This window comes from Diadema antillarum, unplaced genomic scaffold, assembly GCF_040938485.1.
Source record: "Diadema antillarum isolate AM-2024a unplaced genomic scaffold, OU_Dant_1.0 seq00000983_RagTag, whole genome shotgun sequence".
NCBI lineage: Eukaryota > Metazoa > Echinodermata > Echinoidea > Diadematoida > Diadematidae > Diadema > Diadema antillarum.
The window spans coordinates 124,009-142,844 of record NW_027271823.1 but is presented as its reverse complement, the minus strand read 5'-3'; the positions used below and the strand labels follow the sequence as shown (position 1 = coordinate 142,844).

At 41.6% G+C, this 18,836-nt stretch overlaps 1 protein-coding gene across 1 annotated transcript; it reads left to right on the top strand.

Annotated features, from left to right (window-relative positions):
* The first annotated feature begins 12,454 nt into the window (after positions 1-12,454).
* On the top strand, positions 12,455-13,102 carry LOC139742179 (uncharacterized). The gene has a single exon (XM_071652757.1). The coding sequence runs from the start codon at positions 12,455-12,457 to the stop codon at positions 13,100-13,102; it is 648 nt and encodes a 215-aa protein (XP_071508858.1).
* Positions 13,103-18,836: the final 5,734 nt, after the last annotated feature.

Sequence of the window (18,836 nt, the reverse complement as noted above, 5' to 3'; positions counted from 1 at the left end):
TTTTTTTAGGAAAAGGATTTGGAAAGGACCTTGTCCGTGCTGCTGTTGAGGTATGAAAGATGATAAATATAGGTCTATTTAAATTTTCCGCCTCACTGCCCCTTTACAACGTTATGCCCGCAACATCCAAGTGGTTAATTGATTTCTTGTTTATTTCATAGTTGCATTCGTCAATTCGTCCTGTCACCTTTTTTCCCCCAATTTCAGGACCAGCGCAGTGTTTCAAAAGTGTGGGGGCCCACTTCCGGGTTTCATGAGCTAACAAGCAAAAAAAAAAAAAAAAAAAAAGGTCCTCAGCTCATTCTCTCCCCTCCCATTTCCGGATGTTATAAAAAAAGGTCTTCAGAGAAAACACATAACCTTACCGCCGCCATACTTCAAGATCTCTATCAATTTCTATTTTAGTGCCACTTACGTACTTCCGGGTTGAAAAAAGTTTAGGGGCCCAAAATGATGACACCTTATGCATTCCTTTGTATGGTGCACAAAGAGTGTGGGGGCGCCCCCACGGCTGCGCCGGCCCTGAATTTATCAGTCTGTTTGCATAGACTCGCTGCTTTTATTGTATATGTTTACGTAGGTTTATAAATGCTTGTTGTTTATATCATTTGAATTGTAAATGTGATTTGTTACAGCAGGGCTCCCTTCAAAAGCAGGCCTTTTGGCTCGATTGGGACTGCACTGCTTTTATAAAGAAGACATTAAATGAACAAAAATAAGAAATAAAATGTCTTTGTCCTGTGATGGCGTTGTGGCATAATGGATATCACACCCGTCTCCCAAGCGGAGGAGCCGTTGGGAGTTCGCACCCCCACCCCCCCCCCCCCCCCCCCCCGGCCACCAGTGCTTACGTCCTTGCTGGACAAGATGTTTTTACCCACAATGTCCCTCTCGACAGTGGGCACCTGGCAACGCTGGGATAATAATACAGGCAGAGCCCTCTGGTAGAACAGTAGAAACACTGAAGAGTTATTAATTGTAAGAATTTACCACACGAATGTATTTTATGGGCCTACACTTTCACCTACAAAGAAATTAATGACCCGGTTTTGGAAATACTTGTAACAAGTTAAATTTCGTTACTCCTCCAACTTGTTTGTTGATGTTAAATTTAACACTCAGAATGTAGGATTTCCCATTTCTGAAATGATAGCTCACTTTGAGTGTTAAGATTGTAACCGTCCATTCTGATCATTTGACAGGCAATGCACAAGGATGACGTAGATGAACACATGCTGATGATCTTGGAGGGTAACGCTAAGTCCGAGTCACTGTTCGCTGGGTTGGGAGCCGTCAAATTAGTCGAAACAGACAACAAGATTGAATACCTGGTTTTTCAGCCTCTGACTGAAAACAAAAACGTGTAGTTGCTTGTTGTCTACATCCGACGGATACTACTCTGTACTGCGTAGGCCCTACTCCTGTTGCACTCACCCCATAAACCATATATACTTAAGAGCAGACGAAGATTGTTTTACCAGAGTGTATTATCCTCTTTTCAAACCTAAGAATTATACAAGTATCCAGCATGGTTTGACATGATTACATTAATGGATAGTTATTGGGAGTGGCAATCAGATATGCCAGGCTATGTTTATTGTGTGTATACAAGTGCGTGTTTCAAGAGTATCGGATTCAAGTAATTATCATTATTGATCAATGTTAACTCAGTGTGTTGCTTGGTACTTTTTGTTTGTTGTTGTTGTTGTTGTTGTTGCTTGGTGTATTGTGTACATCTGTTGTATATGTAAATGTTCTCTCTCTCTTTTAAACGAGGTACGTTTAAGTGCAAATTATGCAAGGAAAGAGGGTCAAACAAATTGACACGAAAAGTTATCAACATCGCCAACCACTGTCAATAAAGTCGTTCATAAGACAATGTGATGCAAGGAAGTGGCGACATCGCACACTAAAATCTTAAAGAATAGGACAAAATGTACAGGATACCATACCAATTTTTACAAACACAGCTTCACTCTAATAGGGTCCAACACATGAACACTGATTCTCACCATTTAACCTCTGTTAAAGTTTTTGTGATTGTACCATGTGTGACACTCCACGGTAGTGAAAATTCTGTAACTGTATTGGTGTCTTTTATAAAGAATATTGTAAGTGTGAGTGTATTTGGACATTTAACGCATGTGTGGTAGAGGTAGCAGACATTCGTTGTTGTTGTTTTTTCATCTCGATAACGAGAAGAAGGATGCCTAAAATCTCTACGGTTCTATGTCATAGTTGAGGAGTGACCAAGCTTTCGGAATTTGAGATATCGTCGGACACATTTGTTTGCATGCAGGGTATATTTTTCTCTTACAGGCTTTTGTCAATTCATTTTTTGGTTAAGTTTCGCCAACAAATACAGAACACAAGGATGGAGTTGCTTTAAAAAAGTGTTACGGATGCCGTAGTGCGTGATTGTTTCCTTTTGGGCTTTAACAATTCTGGGGTTTACTCAGTGATAATCTGTCAAAATGCGGTTACGTTGTGCGTAGATATCCGAATTCGTCGGAGATGTGTTGTGAATCAATAAGGGAAGGTGCTTAACTTTATACTTGGACGTACATACGTCTGTTTGTAAGATATGAATGTCATGCGGTTACATAACGTGGCGAAATGTTGAACTAGGCGCATAAACGTAAGGCAGATTGATTTGCAGATTACAATGTAATGTGCATTGGCTCTATCAAAAGCATTTCACTCATTTGTGCATTGCAAAGATGAAAACAGCATAATATTGAACGAATACATAGCAATGCCGATAACACGGTTTTGAATAAAAAAATCAATGTATTTAGTACATTTGTGCTACTTGAACCACTTCAGTATCATAGAAAATATATAGGGGATTTAAATCATGATGTAAAGAACTGATAATTGTGTCTCCGACGGTAAATATCATGCAATCATGCAACTGAGAAGTGGTGAAGTCTTTGTAGTAATCATCGTTTGTATTGAATGGGGTAGAATTCGGATATTTTTGATATTCCTGTTTAATGTTAAGGGATTTTTTTTTCTCAAATAATATGAGTTTGTGTATTATTATCGTCAAGGATTAACTTTGCATTTCTTCATTTATATAGAGGATTGATATTGTGTTGATGGTATGGTGTAAAAAGGAATGTCCTTGATTTGTTATTTTGTGTTTGTTCAACTAGTATATGTTGTCATTCTGTTGCAGGGCCCCCTAGGATAACAGTGTTTAAACCACTGATGGGGCTACCCTGGGTAAAGAAAACTGAATAAATAAATAAATAAATAAATAAATAAATAAATGACAATTTAAAACTCATGAAAATGAAAAATCAAATATTGCTTACGGTTATGCGAATAATCAGTAAACCAGGAGAGGATTGACCTCGTATATCATGCGAATAAAGGTCATGCAGTAGTATTTTAGAAATAGTTATCGATTATAGTGTGCAGAGTGCTTTCAATAAGTCAGTGCATATCTCTTTTGAGTTCCATTATTAACATAAAGTTTAAGTTATTATCTTGTAACACATGAAGGCAATTGAATATCATTCGGTTTGTACAACATGGATGAAATTGTTCATACGCAATATTGGAATGATTTTGGAAGTGCTCGGTTGCATTGCCACTACCTTAAACAGTAATCAGATTTAATGAAGTTTGCTTCTATGGAGTGGATGGACGCTTGGTTTAGTTGGTGTTTATGGAAATTGATAATTATGTGACGATTCGTATTGAGAAGTTGTGTAAAGGGTTTGATTTGATTTGATTTGTTTATATGGTATAATAGGGTTAATATATAGACATGGGTTAAATGGCTGGTAACTGTACCTAGATCTATATTGGATGCCGAACTTAAAACAGTTGGTTATTATTGGTTGTCATTAATGAAAGTGTTATTGTTTTCTTCGCTATATTAACAGTTTCCCACAATATCTTTAATCGGTTTCTATGCTCTTTGAATAATAAGTATATCATTGACAAGGTACTCGTGTTTTAGAGTAATAGTTATCTAACTCCACGCAGACTAAGTCTACAAATGATCGCCTTGTGCATAACACACCTTACCATGGTCTTTCAAATGACTTGACTTCGTTTACTGGTATAGTGCAACTTCACAGTAAGACAACGCAAACAACTAAGCATACATCAGTATTTCTACAAAGAAAATTAGATAGGATTCACAAGATTGCACGGCAGGAAAACTCATATGACTTGTTACAGAATGACAAAAGACATATTTACATATCCACAAAATACATTTTCTATTGTTTACGTATATTCACGTCACCTCGTATAGCTTATGATGAAAAAGTAAATAAAATGAAAAAAAAACCTGCAATTATAACACATCATGCTAACATCTACTATACTTCATATATATATACAATTATATGAAGAGTTTGTTCGCAAAAACCGATAAGTCCATATCTGCCAAACGGAGATAATTGCGATTAAAGGTCAAGAAAAATAAAAATAATAATAAGAAAATTGTTGCTTCTTTTGACCATAACTTCAAAAATGTACCTTTATATGTAGTGACCAATATATCATTCAAAAGGTATTATTTTGTACTATATGACAGAGACCGTACTTCAAAATCTTCAAAAAATGGACTTGTCGATTTTTGAAAAAAAAACTCATATATTATATTATATCATATCATATATATAAATTAATATATATAAATATACATATATATATATATATATATATATATATATCTATACATATATAATGACCATAAGGTGAGTTGGAACAAAATGCATTAGCATCGGCAGCGAAGAAAAATGAAATGATATAATTATGATAGTCATTTGCATAAGCATAACCATTAATTACAGCGGACCGTCAGTTTGTAGAACATCTCATTCTTATGCAAAATGTTGTCATTTTTTTTTCAACAGAATGATATCATAAGTCATGATAATCATTGAAATTAGTAGGTATGATAAAGACATTCAATAATTACCCTTCACGTCATGTGACTATGAAAAAAGTAAGAATAAACATATAAGATAAGCTATAATAAAACAAAATGTTATAAAAATTTGACAATGACGTTAATGTTGGAACTAATGATGAGGTGTTTCAAATACCATGTTATTATTGTAGTACAGTGCCCTGTAAAATTCACAGAGACTAACGAATCCAATATTGGACTTAGGCATAAAGATGACTTTTTACTTTCTAAATTCCGTGGACTGAAAGTCAGTTTAATCGATTTCAGCCAGGGACCAATCCAAGATTGGATGTAAAGTTTCAATCGAATATAGGTTGAATTCCAACTCTATTACATTGAAAACTTCAATCCATTCTCCAATCTATTTCAATCTAAGGAATTTAGAGTGTAGGGCCCAACATTTTTATGAACATAAATGATCCCCTTTAGTGATAACATTAGATGCAATTCTTGCTTTCAGACACTCATCATGAATTTAACGCGTTAAGAATGACACAACTGTTCACACTATTCATACTATTACAGCCCTTAAAGGCTCTGGACAAATAGAAATTCCTTTCGAAATATTATGTCAGCGCGCCCTCTTTCGCTTCATAAAAGATGTTTTTGGCAGCCTGGATCGAAGGAAATTAAGGGTTCAGTAACAAATGTCTTCACGACCTGCTACGAACGCCGTAAGAACGATTTACAGATCATTTCGTAAGATCCTCTAAAGAAGGCCATACGAAACCAGCGTTTGAAGACCTTTTTATAACCCTTCGTAAGCTCACAGCCTGGTCGATGGTCTTGTCCAAGATTTTTTTTCCCCAACATCGTCAGACATGTCGGTTGATGATCCGCTGAGGCAAGCTTGTCTTACGCGGATAGCGCGCGACATGTCTGACACTCATGTTATATGCGCCTAACCAACGTGACCAAGTCGGATTCATCAGAATGCGATCCGATACACTGCGATGGGTGGTCGAAGCAACAATCTCTGCTTCCGATGAGTTACCGATGAGTAAAATCTCTGTGGAATGGGGGTAAGGCTACCCCTGTTGCTAAGTCCAGAACTGTATAGGCGTATCTACACTTTTTTTTTTGGGGGGGGGGGGGAGCTGTTGACTCGCGATAAGGACCAGTAGGGCCTACTCTGCAGTCGTGGGGATGAGAACAGGCCTCCTGGCTTTTGACTCCAGGTGTTCACTGCGAGTTTCCTGACGAAGTTGATCCTCGATTTCAGTTGTTCTGCAACTCTCTTAAGGTATTTTCGGTATGTGGGAATGCTATGTAACGAAACTCCTGGTAGTTACATTGGAAACTGACCTTATGCTTGACAGGCTCTGCTACAGAAGGCTACTCACAGTTTAGCATTATGTCACAAATGATACACACTAGTAGTTATGTACATGACAATTAGGATGTACTGTATGCATGGTTGTTTTAATGTGTATGTACACAGGTTGACCAGATTTATGGAGAACATTCTATGTGGTATAGATATAGTACATACAGGCTGACCAGATCAGTGGAGAATTTGCTAGGTGGTATACAATGTATCTATACAGTACATGCATGTAACAGGAAATACATTATAGCTCACTCAATCTAGAATGATTTCACCCATTCCAGAATGTTCTAGGAAGTGCTTAGATGTTTGGCTGAGTGAGGCACTGTCCCTGTAGCCCAATGTGATTGGTAGTTATTCTTGGCAATGATGTTATGCAGTGAGTCATCCAGGTTTCCTGGAACTAGGACTTGCCAGTATGTTCAGGTGTGTGGCCCCAGGTTGGAGAGAGTTACAGAATGTGCTAGAAAGGGGTGAATGGATAGTATATAAGCCAGAGAAATTCTGCAGTAGGCAGAGTGCCCAACACCTCTGCTCTGAGAGTTACGTCACTTCTGGCTCTGAAGCGACTTGTTATACAGTGTAGTCAGTCCTGTGTTACCTGCTGACCTGTTAAATTTGTGGAGATAAGGCCTGGGAGACATTTTGTCTGCAGATAATTGATTTGCCTTCATTGGAGATGGACTCCATATTTTAATGTCAACGGACATTGTTACGGCAAAGCTGTGACGGACTGGATTCCTAGCGAGATAGTACTGGCTGAATCATCATTCAACGCATCGACTGGACGTGGTCGTCATAACGTTGGATTCTGCACGTCTCGCTATGAACATTAATACCGTAAATCTATTGTGGACATATACCCTGGAATTATAACGCGGACTATTGTAACCTGTGCCTCTGGATTTACGTCAAAGGAATCATTCATCGGTGCATCGCGGATCATTCATTTGTGCATCGAGCATCGTATTTGGACATTTCCAGGGATATTGCATGTAATGCGTGTAAGTGATTCCACTACCGATTTGTAATTGTTTCTGTTGATCATTATTGTACTGATGTGAAACCGATTACCAGTCTGTACCCACAATATCACTGTTAATAAACCGCCTGAACATTAGTTGATGGTTTCTTTTGTGCGATCATTCTCGGAGTGATTTTGGTCGTAACAATTAGCAACTTCCAAGATAATTATTTTTTAAGATGGAAGGCAGTAATGATATTCTTCAGTCAAACTTTGACTAAACTAACGTTATGTAATGATTTCCCTCATTTTCAAGGCTGATATCATCCGCATAAGCAAGCTTCCTTGATAAAGTGGTAGGCGTGTCATTCACTTATTTTTAAACGGATCGAAGATAATACAGAATCCTTCGGGATACCATCTTTCAAGAGTTCTTACAGGACTATATCCTGAATCTGCGATCGCTGATGATTGAATTCAAGCAGCCCTAGTTGTCTGTCAGTGCAAGATCTTGGCACGCTTCCATGTATGTTTTAGAATTGTCTTTGCGTGAGACAATAGTACAACGAACCTCGTTGGAAGCCAGTCTCGATGCTAATTGTCAGCGCAAGGACTTGGTCGGCACAGCTCCTTCCTATCGTCTGATAACCTACCTGTTCTCTTGGCAAAGTGGACTCCCTCCAAACAGCTTGAATGTTGTATAGTGGCCTAAATTATCGAGAGAGGCATGTAGCTGATTTCATGAGTGCAACGATCTTAGATTCCCTATACATCACCACGCTTCGGAAATGGTCTCACTGCAATGGGCATGGAGAAAGATAATGCCAGCCATATTCGTCCTTTGTAGACAAGGGTCTGTAGAAATTCCTGTCACTTTGCTTTAGTTGGCTACTTTCAGACCTGTAGCCTCTTCACTTCTGCCAGACAGTATAGGGATCGCAGGGACTACTTGTTGGTTGCGACGATGTGAAGGATTCTCTTTGTGCCTACGCAACGTTTATTTCTTCGAGCAGCCCCAGTGTGTTGTTATGTAGGCATTTATACTTCTGATGGTTATAGTGTAATAGCGCCACCTTGTGTCTATGGCATTATATCTGTGACTGGGACTACTGTTGATCAACACCAATAAAGCTATTGTTCACATGATCAAAGATCATCCGGTATTCTCTCCTATATTGCGTGGTGGCAGCGCTGGATTACTACTCACAGCCTAGGGAAATCTTGCCCACCTCTGGGAGGAATTTTGCTGGAATTTAAACAACCAGGTTTACTGTAAACGTAAGTTTTTACAAGGCCTCATAGTTATCACCTAGTTGGCCAGTATTGTACAGTCCCACACCTCTAAAATGGCGTGTGCTATGCCCAAGAAGGTGCCCAAACAATGGTGTCTGGGCAAGATAGAGACTATCACCTCATTCGAGAGTTGGAGACAGAATGTCCTGTACACTCTAAACCTGGGTCCCCACTTTGCACCGTTTCTTGGTGAGTCAGTGACATGGTCAAAAAAGACAAAAACAAACCATAATAGAGGTTTTTAGAGTGCTTGATCTCATGCTTGGCCAGATTGCAAATTTCTGTCCTGTGATTGCTAGGAATTGCGTAGTGCGCAGTTCTACCTCACTCAATGACATTTGGTCAACAATTCGCCTTCACTATCGCTTTCAGTCGGCAAGAGCTCATTTCATTGATTTTTCTGACATCAAGTTAGAAACAGATGAACAACCTGAAGACCTGTATCAAAGGATACTTGCCTTTGTAGAAGATAACCTTTTGACCTCAGGTGGGGGAATCACTCACCGCGGTGAGCCCATCAAGGAAGATGAAGAGCTTACGCCATCTAATAAAAACTTCTTAGTGCTGCATTTGCTTCAGTTGTTGCATCCTGATCTCCCACAAATAGTCAAGCAAAGATATGGTACAGATCTCCGGTCACGTACCCTTGCTTCTCTCAAGCCTGAGATTTTTCAAGCCCTTACCAGTCTCCTCAAGTCAGTTGAATGTTCTAGAGCCATGCGTGCTTCCCCCCGCGCAGTCGTAGCCAGTCTACTCCTAGGCGTCCCCAACCACAATTTCAGAGTTGATCCCGTGTGAAGCCTGCTAAGTCATTCCCACTCTGTCTTCAGGCTTGTCGCCCTAGCAGTCACTTCATCAATGTGCGTCTCTATCTCCCTGACTCTGATAGGCAGTACATGGCTAAAGTCCGTCAAGTTGCAAAGATTTTTGGAAGTGATGAGATACTGGCTAATAGCATTGACCCCTACGATTTTCAGGTTGACCCAGGTACCCGGTTTGGTTTAGATGGTGAGGAACCCTCCTCTACACTCCGTGTGCAAGTGCATCAGTCCCCATACTTTGATGCCTTCTACAATCATCATGCTGGCTGCATCACTGTTGATAGTGGTGGTACAGGGAACATGCTGCGTGCCTCGACAGCACAATAGTCATACCCTCGGCTGTATTGTGACTCCAACATCCAAGTCAGCGCGCCAAACTGATGGCTCGTCCCCCTTCACGCGATTGAAGGGTAGTATTGTAGAGAGCCCCATTCTCTGTCTACCCGATGTCCAGAGAAGATTCATCGTTAGGACAGACGCCTCATCAACTGGGCTCGGAGCTGTTCTCCTCCAAGAGCACGATGGAGAGAAACATCCAGTCGCCTATGCGAGTCGTAAACTCTTGGCTCGAGAACAAGCCTATTCCACAATCGAGCGTGTGGGGAATTCACAAGTTCCAAACGTGCCTTGAAGGCACTGAATTCACCCTTGAAACAGACCACCAACCTCTCCTCTATCTCAACCGTACCAAATGCATCAATAGCAGAGTGAAGAGATGGGCTCTCGCCCTCCAACCATTCCGCTTCCGCATCGAAACCATTTGTGGCTCTGACAATGTTGGAGCCGACTTCTTAAGCAGAAGCTGAATTTCTCTTTATTGCCTCATTCTCTGTTTTGAATGCACCTAATGTTTACATTTTGGCTGAGGTATATAAATTAGTGTGCTAGATAGATTATAGTTTAGTTTAGGGGAATATATATCTTCCCAGGAAGAAATTTTAAGTATAACCCCCTTTTTTATTAGGCATGAAGAATACATGTTAGCCGTATGACGAAAAGCGTCACTTTATTTTATTTGACAGGTTATAGGGAGAGAAAAGCATAATGAGAGAAATTAACCTTTATGTTGGGTTTGGAATAGTGAGTGAAAATAACTCACTCATAGTGAGTGAAAATAGCTATTTCCTTTTGGGTTTGGCAAAATGTGATACATTTTCTTGAAATGGGGGTAGTGTAGGGAGTTGATTTAAATATAATTTAACTACCCTCTGACAGTCTGGGTGGAAGTGATTTGCATATGAATTTAGTCGGGTTGGAGGCATCCCACATGCAGGTGTTCGACAGCTATTGTTTCCTAGCATAGTTAAGTTTGCAGCAGCAAGCGTATGTATAGGCAGGCTCACAAGGAGTGAAGCTGCCACACCCTGTCTTGCCACCAAACAGACCAGACGCTGCAGAGCCTTGTCTAGCAGTGATAGCTGAACTGGGGTGTCGAAGGCCCAACTGTAAGTTTAAGTTTGTTTTATTTTATAACTTTGAGGTATGGATAATTCTTTGAGTCTGCCCAGATATAAAGTGATATTATGTAGTTATATTCCTGTCGGTAAGCCGTATCTTGTATTTATTGATACTAGGACAGCGTAGAAGCCCCTCCGTATCGATTGCAGTTGTAATACGAATACAGTTTAATTCAACTAAGAAGCTCACACAATCACCAGGTCGAGACTCCACAGGTGTCTCCTGTTCAGCCGCTGTCTGACCCGTTGCCCGGATTTCCCTCGCCGAGTTCGAGACGCACCCCCTCCACAGCAACGCCGGTTATACGGGGCTGGATCCGTCGCCTTCGCTGAACCGCGGTCGACCGGGCGAAGGACGACGTTGTCGCCCCGACACATTCTCCAAGCGCTTCGCGTTCGCCATCTCCAAGGACGCAAGGCTGTCGTCACATATATGGAGAGCGCCGATTCGCGAAGCAAAGTCAGTATCTTGAAATTCCCAATTGTTTAATTGATAAACCGGAACCACAAATTTGGACTGAACCGAACTGAACGCTGAACCGACATTTTAATCATGGTCAGAGATATGATTTGTTGTGGCAAGCCACATGCCCACGCCGTCTCATAATTATGTATTGTGAGAAGTGTTATGGTACTTGTTTACTTAGTTAGTTTATAAGTTGAAAGATGAATATTGAGAGTTTGAAGTTTGTTAGTATTTGATGTATTGCATAACAGTCATTTAATCCGCTTGATATGTTTAAGCTCTGAGCTCAGAACACTATTATATTGTACGACCGGAGGTATGATTTGAAGACTTGATTACACTTTAATAAATGCACACATAATTTCAACGGTACTCTATCTCTTCATATATTTCATTTCGGGTGATCAAACTGCCTTATCTAGATCAATATGCTAGTTCACGTGTAACACACTGTGACAAAGTTGTTGGTGAAACTCGTCTCACCTTTTCTCGTGATAAACATGTCTTCCATTTTGAGGGCTTATTTGTGGAGAATCTAGATATCGAGGTCCTCGCTGGGACTCCATTTGTGGAGCGCAATGATGTAGCCCTGCGACCCGCTATGAGCCAGATTATGTTGGATGATGGAACGGTGTACTTGTATGGTTCCACTGGAAAGTCCAAAGTTGGTCATGCAGTGCGACGTGCACATGTTCTCTGTGCTCCTGCGACAACCACAACTCTCAGGCCGGATGAGTTCCTTGAGCTTGAGTTGCCTTCCCAGTTTGAGTCTAATGAGATCCTTGCTGTAGAGCCTCACACAGACTCCCCTACTACCATCCCCTTGCAGGAATGCTTCCCAGTTCCCCAAGTGGTCTCCAGCATAGCTGGTAGGATCCGCATTCCCAATCTATCTGATGCTCCGTGCGTTGTTCGCCGCCATTCCCGTTTGTGTCAGGTCAACCCCATGGGCATGGAAGATACAGGGCATAGACAATCCGCTATGTCTGATCAGCAGGCACCATCTGCGCAGCCTCCTGGTAATAGACCAACAAGCCATCTTTTGAGTCATTGGCTGTTGATCCAAACGGGGTTCTTCCCTCTCAGACAAAGCGAGCCTTTCAGGCACTCCACGCCAAATATGATGGAGTGTTTACTTCATATCCAATGGCTATAATGGTGCTTCTGGACCATTCCCGGCTGTTGTTAACATGGGCCCAGTTCAACCACCTCAGCGCAAGGGCCGACTCCCGTTGTATTTCCGTGACAAGTTTGCTGTGTTGCAGGAAAAGTTTGACGACCTCGAAGAACTTGGCATTTTTCCACGGCATGAGGATATTGGCGTCACTGTCGAATACGTCAACCCGTCTTTCCTGGTCAAGAAACCCAATGGCGGTCACAGGTTGGTCACAGCATTCGTTGATGTGGGTCGCTATTCAAAGCCCCAGCCTTCGGTCTTACCATATGTTGATTCAACATTACGTAAGATTGGTCAGTGGATGTACCTTGTCGCATCCAACTTTGCAAGTGCTTTCTACCAAATACCTCTATCCCATGACTCAATGAAAAACTGTGGTGTGGCCATACCATTCCGAGGTATTCGTGTCTATACCCGCTGTGCAATGGAATTGCCAGGTTCTGAGACTGCCTTGGACGAATTAATGTGTCGAGTACTTGGAGACTTGTTGGTTGAAGGTATCGTTGTCAAGTTGGCAGATGACTTGTACTGTGGTGCTGACAAACCGCAAGCCCTGTTGCAAAATTGGTCTCGGGTGCTACAGGCCCTTGCTGCCAATGGCCTCCACCTATCCCCAACCAAGACTACAGTATGTCCCAAGACTACCAATCTTCTAGGGTAGATCTGGTTGGAAGGAACCCTTCGCGCAAGTCCACACAGGATGACAACATCACCGAAATGCTCTCCTCCCACTACAGTGAAAAGCATGAGATCTTTCATTGGTGCGTAAGAGATGCAAGCTCGTGTGCTCCCCAGTTGTGCTGCATTCTTGAGCCCCCTTGATGACTCCATTGCTGGCTTCAAATCACAAGACCGTATCCACTGGACGGATGAGTTGCATGATGCCTTCACCAAGGCTCAGTCTGCCATTCAGTCCTCACGAACCATCACACTCCCACTCCCCTCTGACCAGTTGTGGATTGTCACAGTTGGGTCTGTCAAAAAACATGGCCTCGGTGTAACAATGTACGTGACACGAGATCCGAAGCCTCTGGTCGCTGGCTTCTTTAGTGCTAAGCTGCATGGTCGCCAGGTTATCTGGCTCCCCTGTGAGGTTGAGGCGCTGCCCATTGTCACTGCCACCAAACATTTCAGCCCGTATATCATTCAATCACATCACCCTGTGTGCATCATCTCTGACAGCAAACCATGTGCTGAGGCATATGAAAAGCTGTGTCATGGAGAATTTTCAGCTTGTCGAAGGGTTTCCACATTCCTGACAACTGTGAACCGATACCAGGTGTCTATTGGCCATAGGGTTGGCTCTGCAAATGTCCCTGCAGACTTTGCCAGTAGAAACGCCCCTCCCTGCCATGAGTCCAAGTATCAAGTATGCTCGTTTATCACCCAGTTGGAAGGTGCTGCTGTTCATCGCAGTGCCATAGATGATCTTTCTGGCTGTACACGCATTCCATTTACATCCCGCAATGCATTGGGGCGGATTCAGTCAGAGTGTCCAGACCTCCGCCGTACGCATGCTCACTTCAAGCAGGGTACCCGCCCATCGAAGAAGCTGACGGATATTCGTGATGTGAAGCGCTATATTCAGGTTGATACTATAGCTGGGGATGGCATTCTTGTCGTCCGACAGGAACGTGCATTTCAGCCGCGGCAAGAGCGTATAGTCATTCCCCGCAAAGTGCTTCCTGGTATCTTTACTGCTCTCCATCTCCAACTGAGTCACCTTACCCCACACCAGCTAAGCTGGTGGTGTCTCGCTATTTTTTTGTTTTTGTTTTGCCTTGGACCTAGATAGAGCTATTCAACAAGTCACCGTTGCGTACCATGGCTGTCTTTCTCTTCAGAATGTCCCCCATGCTGCAAGACCCCGGACCACATGTGATCCGACAAGCATGGTGGGTGTATCCTTTGGGGCAGATGCCATCAAACGTGCCCGACAGCTCATATTTGTCCTCAGAAAAACCGTCACATCCTATACATCAAGTCTCCTGATCCAAGATGAACGCACAGAGACCCTGCGCGATGCTCTACTCCAGTTATGCCCACCTCTCCGACCACTAGAGGGTCCTCTTGCTGTAGTGCGCACAGATCCAGCCCCGGGTTTTGCAGCCCTCCGAGATGATGAGGTACTCCATAGGCAGGGGATTACGATAGAGCTCGGTCATGCCAAAAATGTGAACAAGAATCCCGTCTCCGAAAGAGCTGTTCGTGAGCTAGAAGACGAACTACTTCGTGACGACCCCCATGGTGGCCCGGTTACCCCCCCCCCCCCCCCCCCCCCTGCACTAGCCGTGGCTACAAACTGCCTCAACAGTCTTACTCCGTGGTAACGGCCTCTCTGCTCGGGAATTGCGGACTCAACGTGATCAATTCACTAGTGACCATGATATTTATGTTAGTGATCTCGTCTATCTTCGAAAAGATCGATCCAAGACTCAGTCTCGACACCGCTACCTCGTTTGTACTGTTGAGAATGAGTGATGCAATATCCGCAAGTTTGTCGGCAACCAACTACGTTCCACCTCATACCGTGTGCGACGTTCCCATTGTCTGAAAGTTCGTTCAGACTTTCCTCCTCTACCTTCGCAGCAGTATCAGCCTCAGGAGTGTGATGACGAGATTGCTCAGCCCCTCACCTTGACCATTGACCTTGGACCATTCCCATTCCATACAAGATCCTCCTGTTCTCTCAACAGCGTCTAATCACTGTATATCCAGCATCACCTGCCCTGTGTCAGTGATATCGTATGCATTATATTGTTGCATTTTCAGCCTATTATTCAAGTCTGTAAGATACAGCAAGCAGATGGGTTACTGCAAGATTTTGAATATTGTCTTGCCAACATGCCTAGTACGTAATTGTGTATGTTTTTACCTGTATTACCGTATAAGACAGGAAAGATGTAGCAAGCAGATGGGTTACTGCATGGTTTTGGATGTTGTTTTGTTGACATGCAGAATGTATTTACGTTTTTAGCCGCATGATGCAAAAGAGGAAGAGGATGTGGTACAAGGCTGTACAGTTGTAGATGTTCCTTTTTGTTTGGAATTAGCTCAAGCAGATCATTATGTTTGTAGGAGAAAGTGTTACGTCGTGAAAGAATTCAGTTTTATTTGTTAAGCAGCCTTAGTCTAATTTTGTTAGGATGTTTGAGTATATGTGTGGTCATACCTTGCTGGATTCGTATTGACGTTTTAAACGAAGTTGAATCGTTTCACCTTGATTTAAAGGAAGAAAGAAGTGATTACGCCAGTGTATTGTTCTGTAGACATTTATACTACTGATGGTTATGTCGCAACAGCGCCACCTTGTGTCTATTGCATTATATATGTGACTGGGACTACTGTTGATCAACAACAATAAAGCTATTTTTGCATGATCAAAGATCATCCGGTATTCTCTCCTTCATTGCGCAGTATCATAGGAGGGAACCTTTGAGTTAGTAATCATACTGGAGGCGACTTCGATCATTGCCAGGTACTTCATTGGGCTGGTGCTAGGTTGATTGTATGGGGTTGAACCGAGGTGACGTAGGGGGTTCCATGTCTTGCTGCGTGAGTGAACTCCAGATCATCCACTGTTTCCTGCTACCTTTTATCATAGAAAGAAATAATTTGGTCGGCGATCTACTCAGCAGAAAATCAACCCATGAAGTAAAGAGATGCCATGGTATATACGTGTTGCTCGATTTTCTAATAGTCCAAGAATCAATAATTCTGCGATGTATAGAGAAGTTAAAGGCTTATTGATAATGAGTAAGTTGTATTTGCACGAATGTGTATGGGACTATAATACCTTGCATAAGTCGAACTTTCAGTATTTTCACACCCTGATTAAGCGTTAACGTGCTTCCAACGAATACCTACTGAAGCGTGGCCTAAATGTCGAGAAAAGTAAGTGAGCGCGTACAGGTAGCTTATCAAGAGCATTTTGAAGGTTGGGTTTAGTCCATGTTGAGAGGTATTCATGCGTACCATCACGCTGGAAAACATGGAGGATTTCGTGATTCGTAAGGGAATGGTGCCTGATATTTCTTCAATATACAGCCTCTTACAAGAACTCCAGGCGACAGAGAAATGGAACACTGAAGCCAAGCTGTCTGAACAAGGCAGGTAGCAGAGACTTGAAGTTCATGATTTCATTTTTCGGTCAAAGCCTAGTGTGTACACAGTTAAAAATCCATCAAAACCCCAACTGCGGGCAATGTGGTAATGTGAACTGCGATGTGACATAAACTGATTAATTGTAATTATAACAAAGGCATGAGATTACATCCATCTTGTTATCACTCCTTTCATGACAACCTTGATGTAAAGTTTGACTAGACGGCAAGTTCAGCACGGACACAGCTACCGGTCGTTACGATACTTGCGTCAAAATTCAAGATTACTTAACAAAAATATTTTTAAAAAATACATGTTATGGTCCACATTACTTCGGACCCAGGTAACACAATTAAAGAGAAACGAAACAAAAAATATAACAAACAGACAAACAAACATCAATCATGAATCAAAGAAACGTTGCATGAATTGATAGGTATAAAATCACTTCTAAGAGTCCGGCATTTTCTGCGGTACAGGGAAATTTCGAGCATCATGAAGGTTGTGCCAGACTTTCACGTGACCGTAGAATAGATTAGAAAGATGTTGCAGAAGCCAATTGTGTTATTTTGTCATTGTTTATGCATCAGAGGACGAAAATATAAAATTTTGTAATATAGGTTTTCCCGGTCAATTTCATACTTTTGTCACTCAAATTCATTAATGTGCATTCAAATTCACGCAGCGCACGCACGCGAAAATATTGGGGCGTTCAAATTCAGAACCCGAGCGATCAATTTCATTTATGAGCGTTCTATTTCGTTTTCGTGAAATCAAATTCACGATTGGGCATTCAATTTCAAAATGCGAGCACCGACTTTCCTACTCGTGCATTCAAATTCATACGATAGTCACGTGATAGTCCCAATGAGCTTGTTTGGAGCGTTCAAATTCATTTTTAGGCGATCAAGTTCCTACTTCGTGCAATCAATTTAACGAGGAAAATGGAGGAGACTTTTAAGAAAGGAAAAAGGGCCAACACAACCAATGAATGCTTGCATATAGTGTAATTACGATTGTTTACATGTTCTACATTGTTCTCTGTTCATGTATTCTTTGTTTTTCATCTCAATAAATTTCAAATTGCAATGTCCAATCAGCAGTGCATCCAAACAACACAACGACTAGTAATCATATTTCTTGATGATACTGCATGGTGACAACGCCCCAACACCAACCAAATTATGACAATTCCTCAATTTAAGACAAACTGACACACAATGATCTCACATAGTCCTGCAAAATTAAATCAATAAGACAGCAATACACAACAGACAACACGTATAAAATGCTCATGTATCAGTTTCAATATAGTCGAAATTGTGTTTTTTTTTCCTCGAAAGTGTCACTCAACACTCCGTATTATGCTCGTCTGTAGGCCTATACAGTGCCTAATTTTTGTTTGTTTTTTAATTTTCTATCTCAGAAGATGGCTGATAACCCATATTCAGCTGCAAAAGCTGGTCTTCCATATGGGGTCCAGTTAGATGTTTTGCTCTTTGCGATGAATAAATGAAGTGGGATTTTTTACGTGCATGAGTTGTGACTCTTTAACACGTGGGACCTCCATTTTATGTCCAATCCCAGGGAAATGTGCCTGTATATTCCTATTTGCTAAGCGCGAGTTCAAAATTGTCAATTAACAGGTGGACCTCTACTGCAAAATAAATAATCATCATAACTCCCAATATATTCAAAGCCAAGTGAGAAACACATGCATACACGGCCCCAAAGTAACTAAATTCAGGACTTCTTTTAAATTGAATGCAGTTATTTGGAACATGGTTGCCTGTTCACGAATTTGAATGACCGACGAGATTCCGTCGCCAGCTAGACATGAATTTGAATGCTCTTTGATGAAATGCGTGCTCCTCTCTTAAATTTGAATGCTCCGATAGTGAATTTGAATGTTCCGATAGTGAATTTGAATGCTCCGTTAGTGAATTTGAACGCTCCGAGAGTGAATTTGAATGCTCGGATAGTGAATTCGAATGACCGGATTTTGAATTTGATTGCTGATTCAGTGCTGCGAGCGTGGAATGCGTGAAATCGAATGCTCGGAATAGGAACTTGAATGACAAAAGTATTAAATTGACCGGGAAAACCTATATTTATACGGATCTCTTCATATCGCCTCCTGACATATAGAATTCGCTGTTGCTCAGGCTGGTTGCTGTGTCTCAGAAAATCGTATGTTTAACAGTGGTTAATTTAACAAAATGCTTTAAGCACATACCGGTAGTTAAAAACTCAAGATGCCTATAAAATAAGAAGAAATGAACAAACTGGGA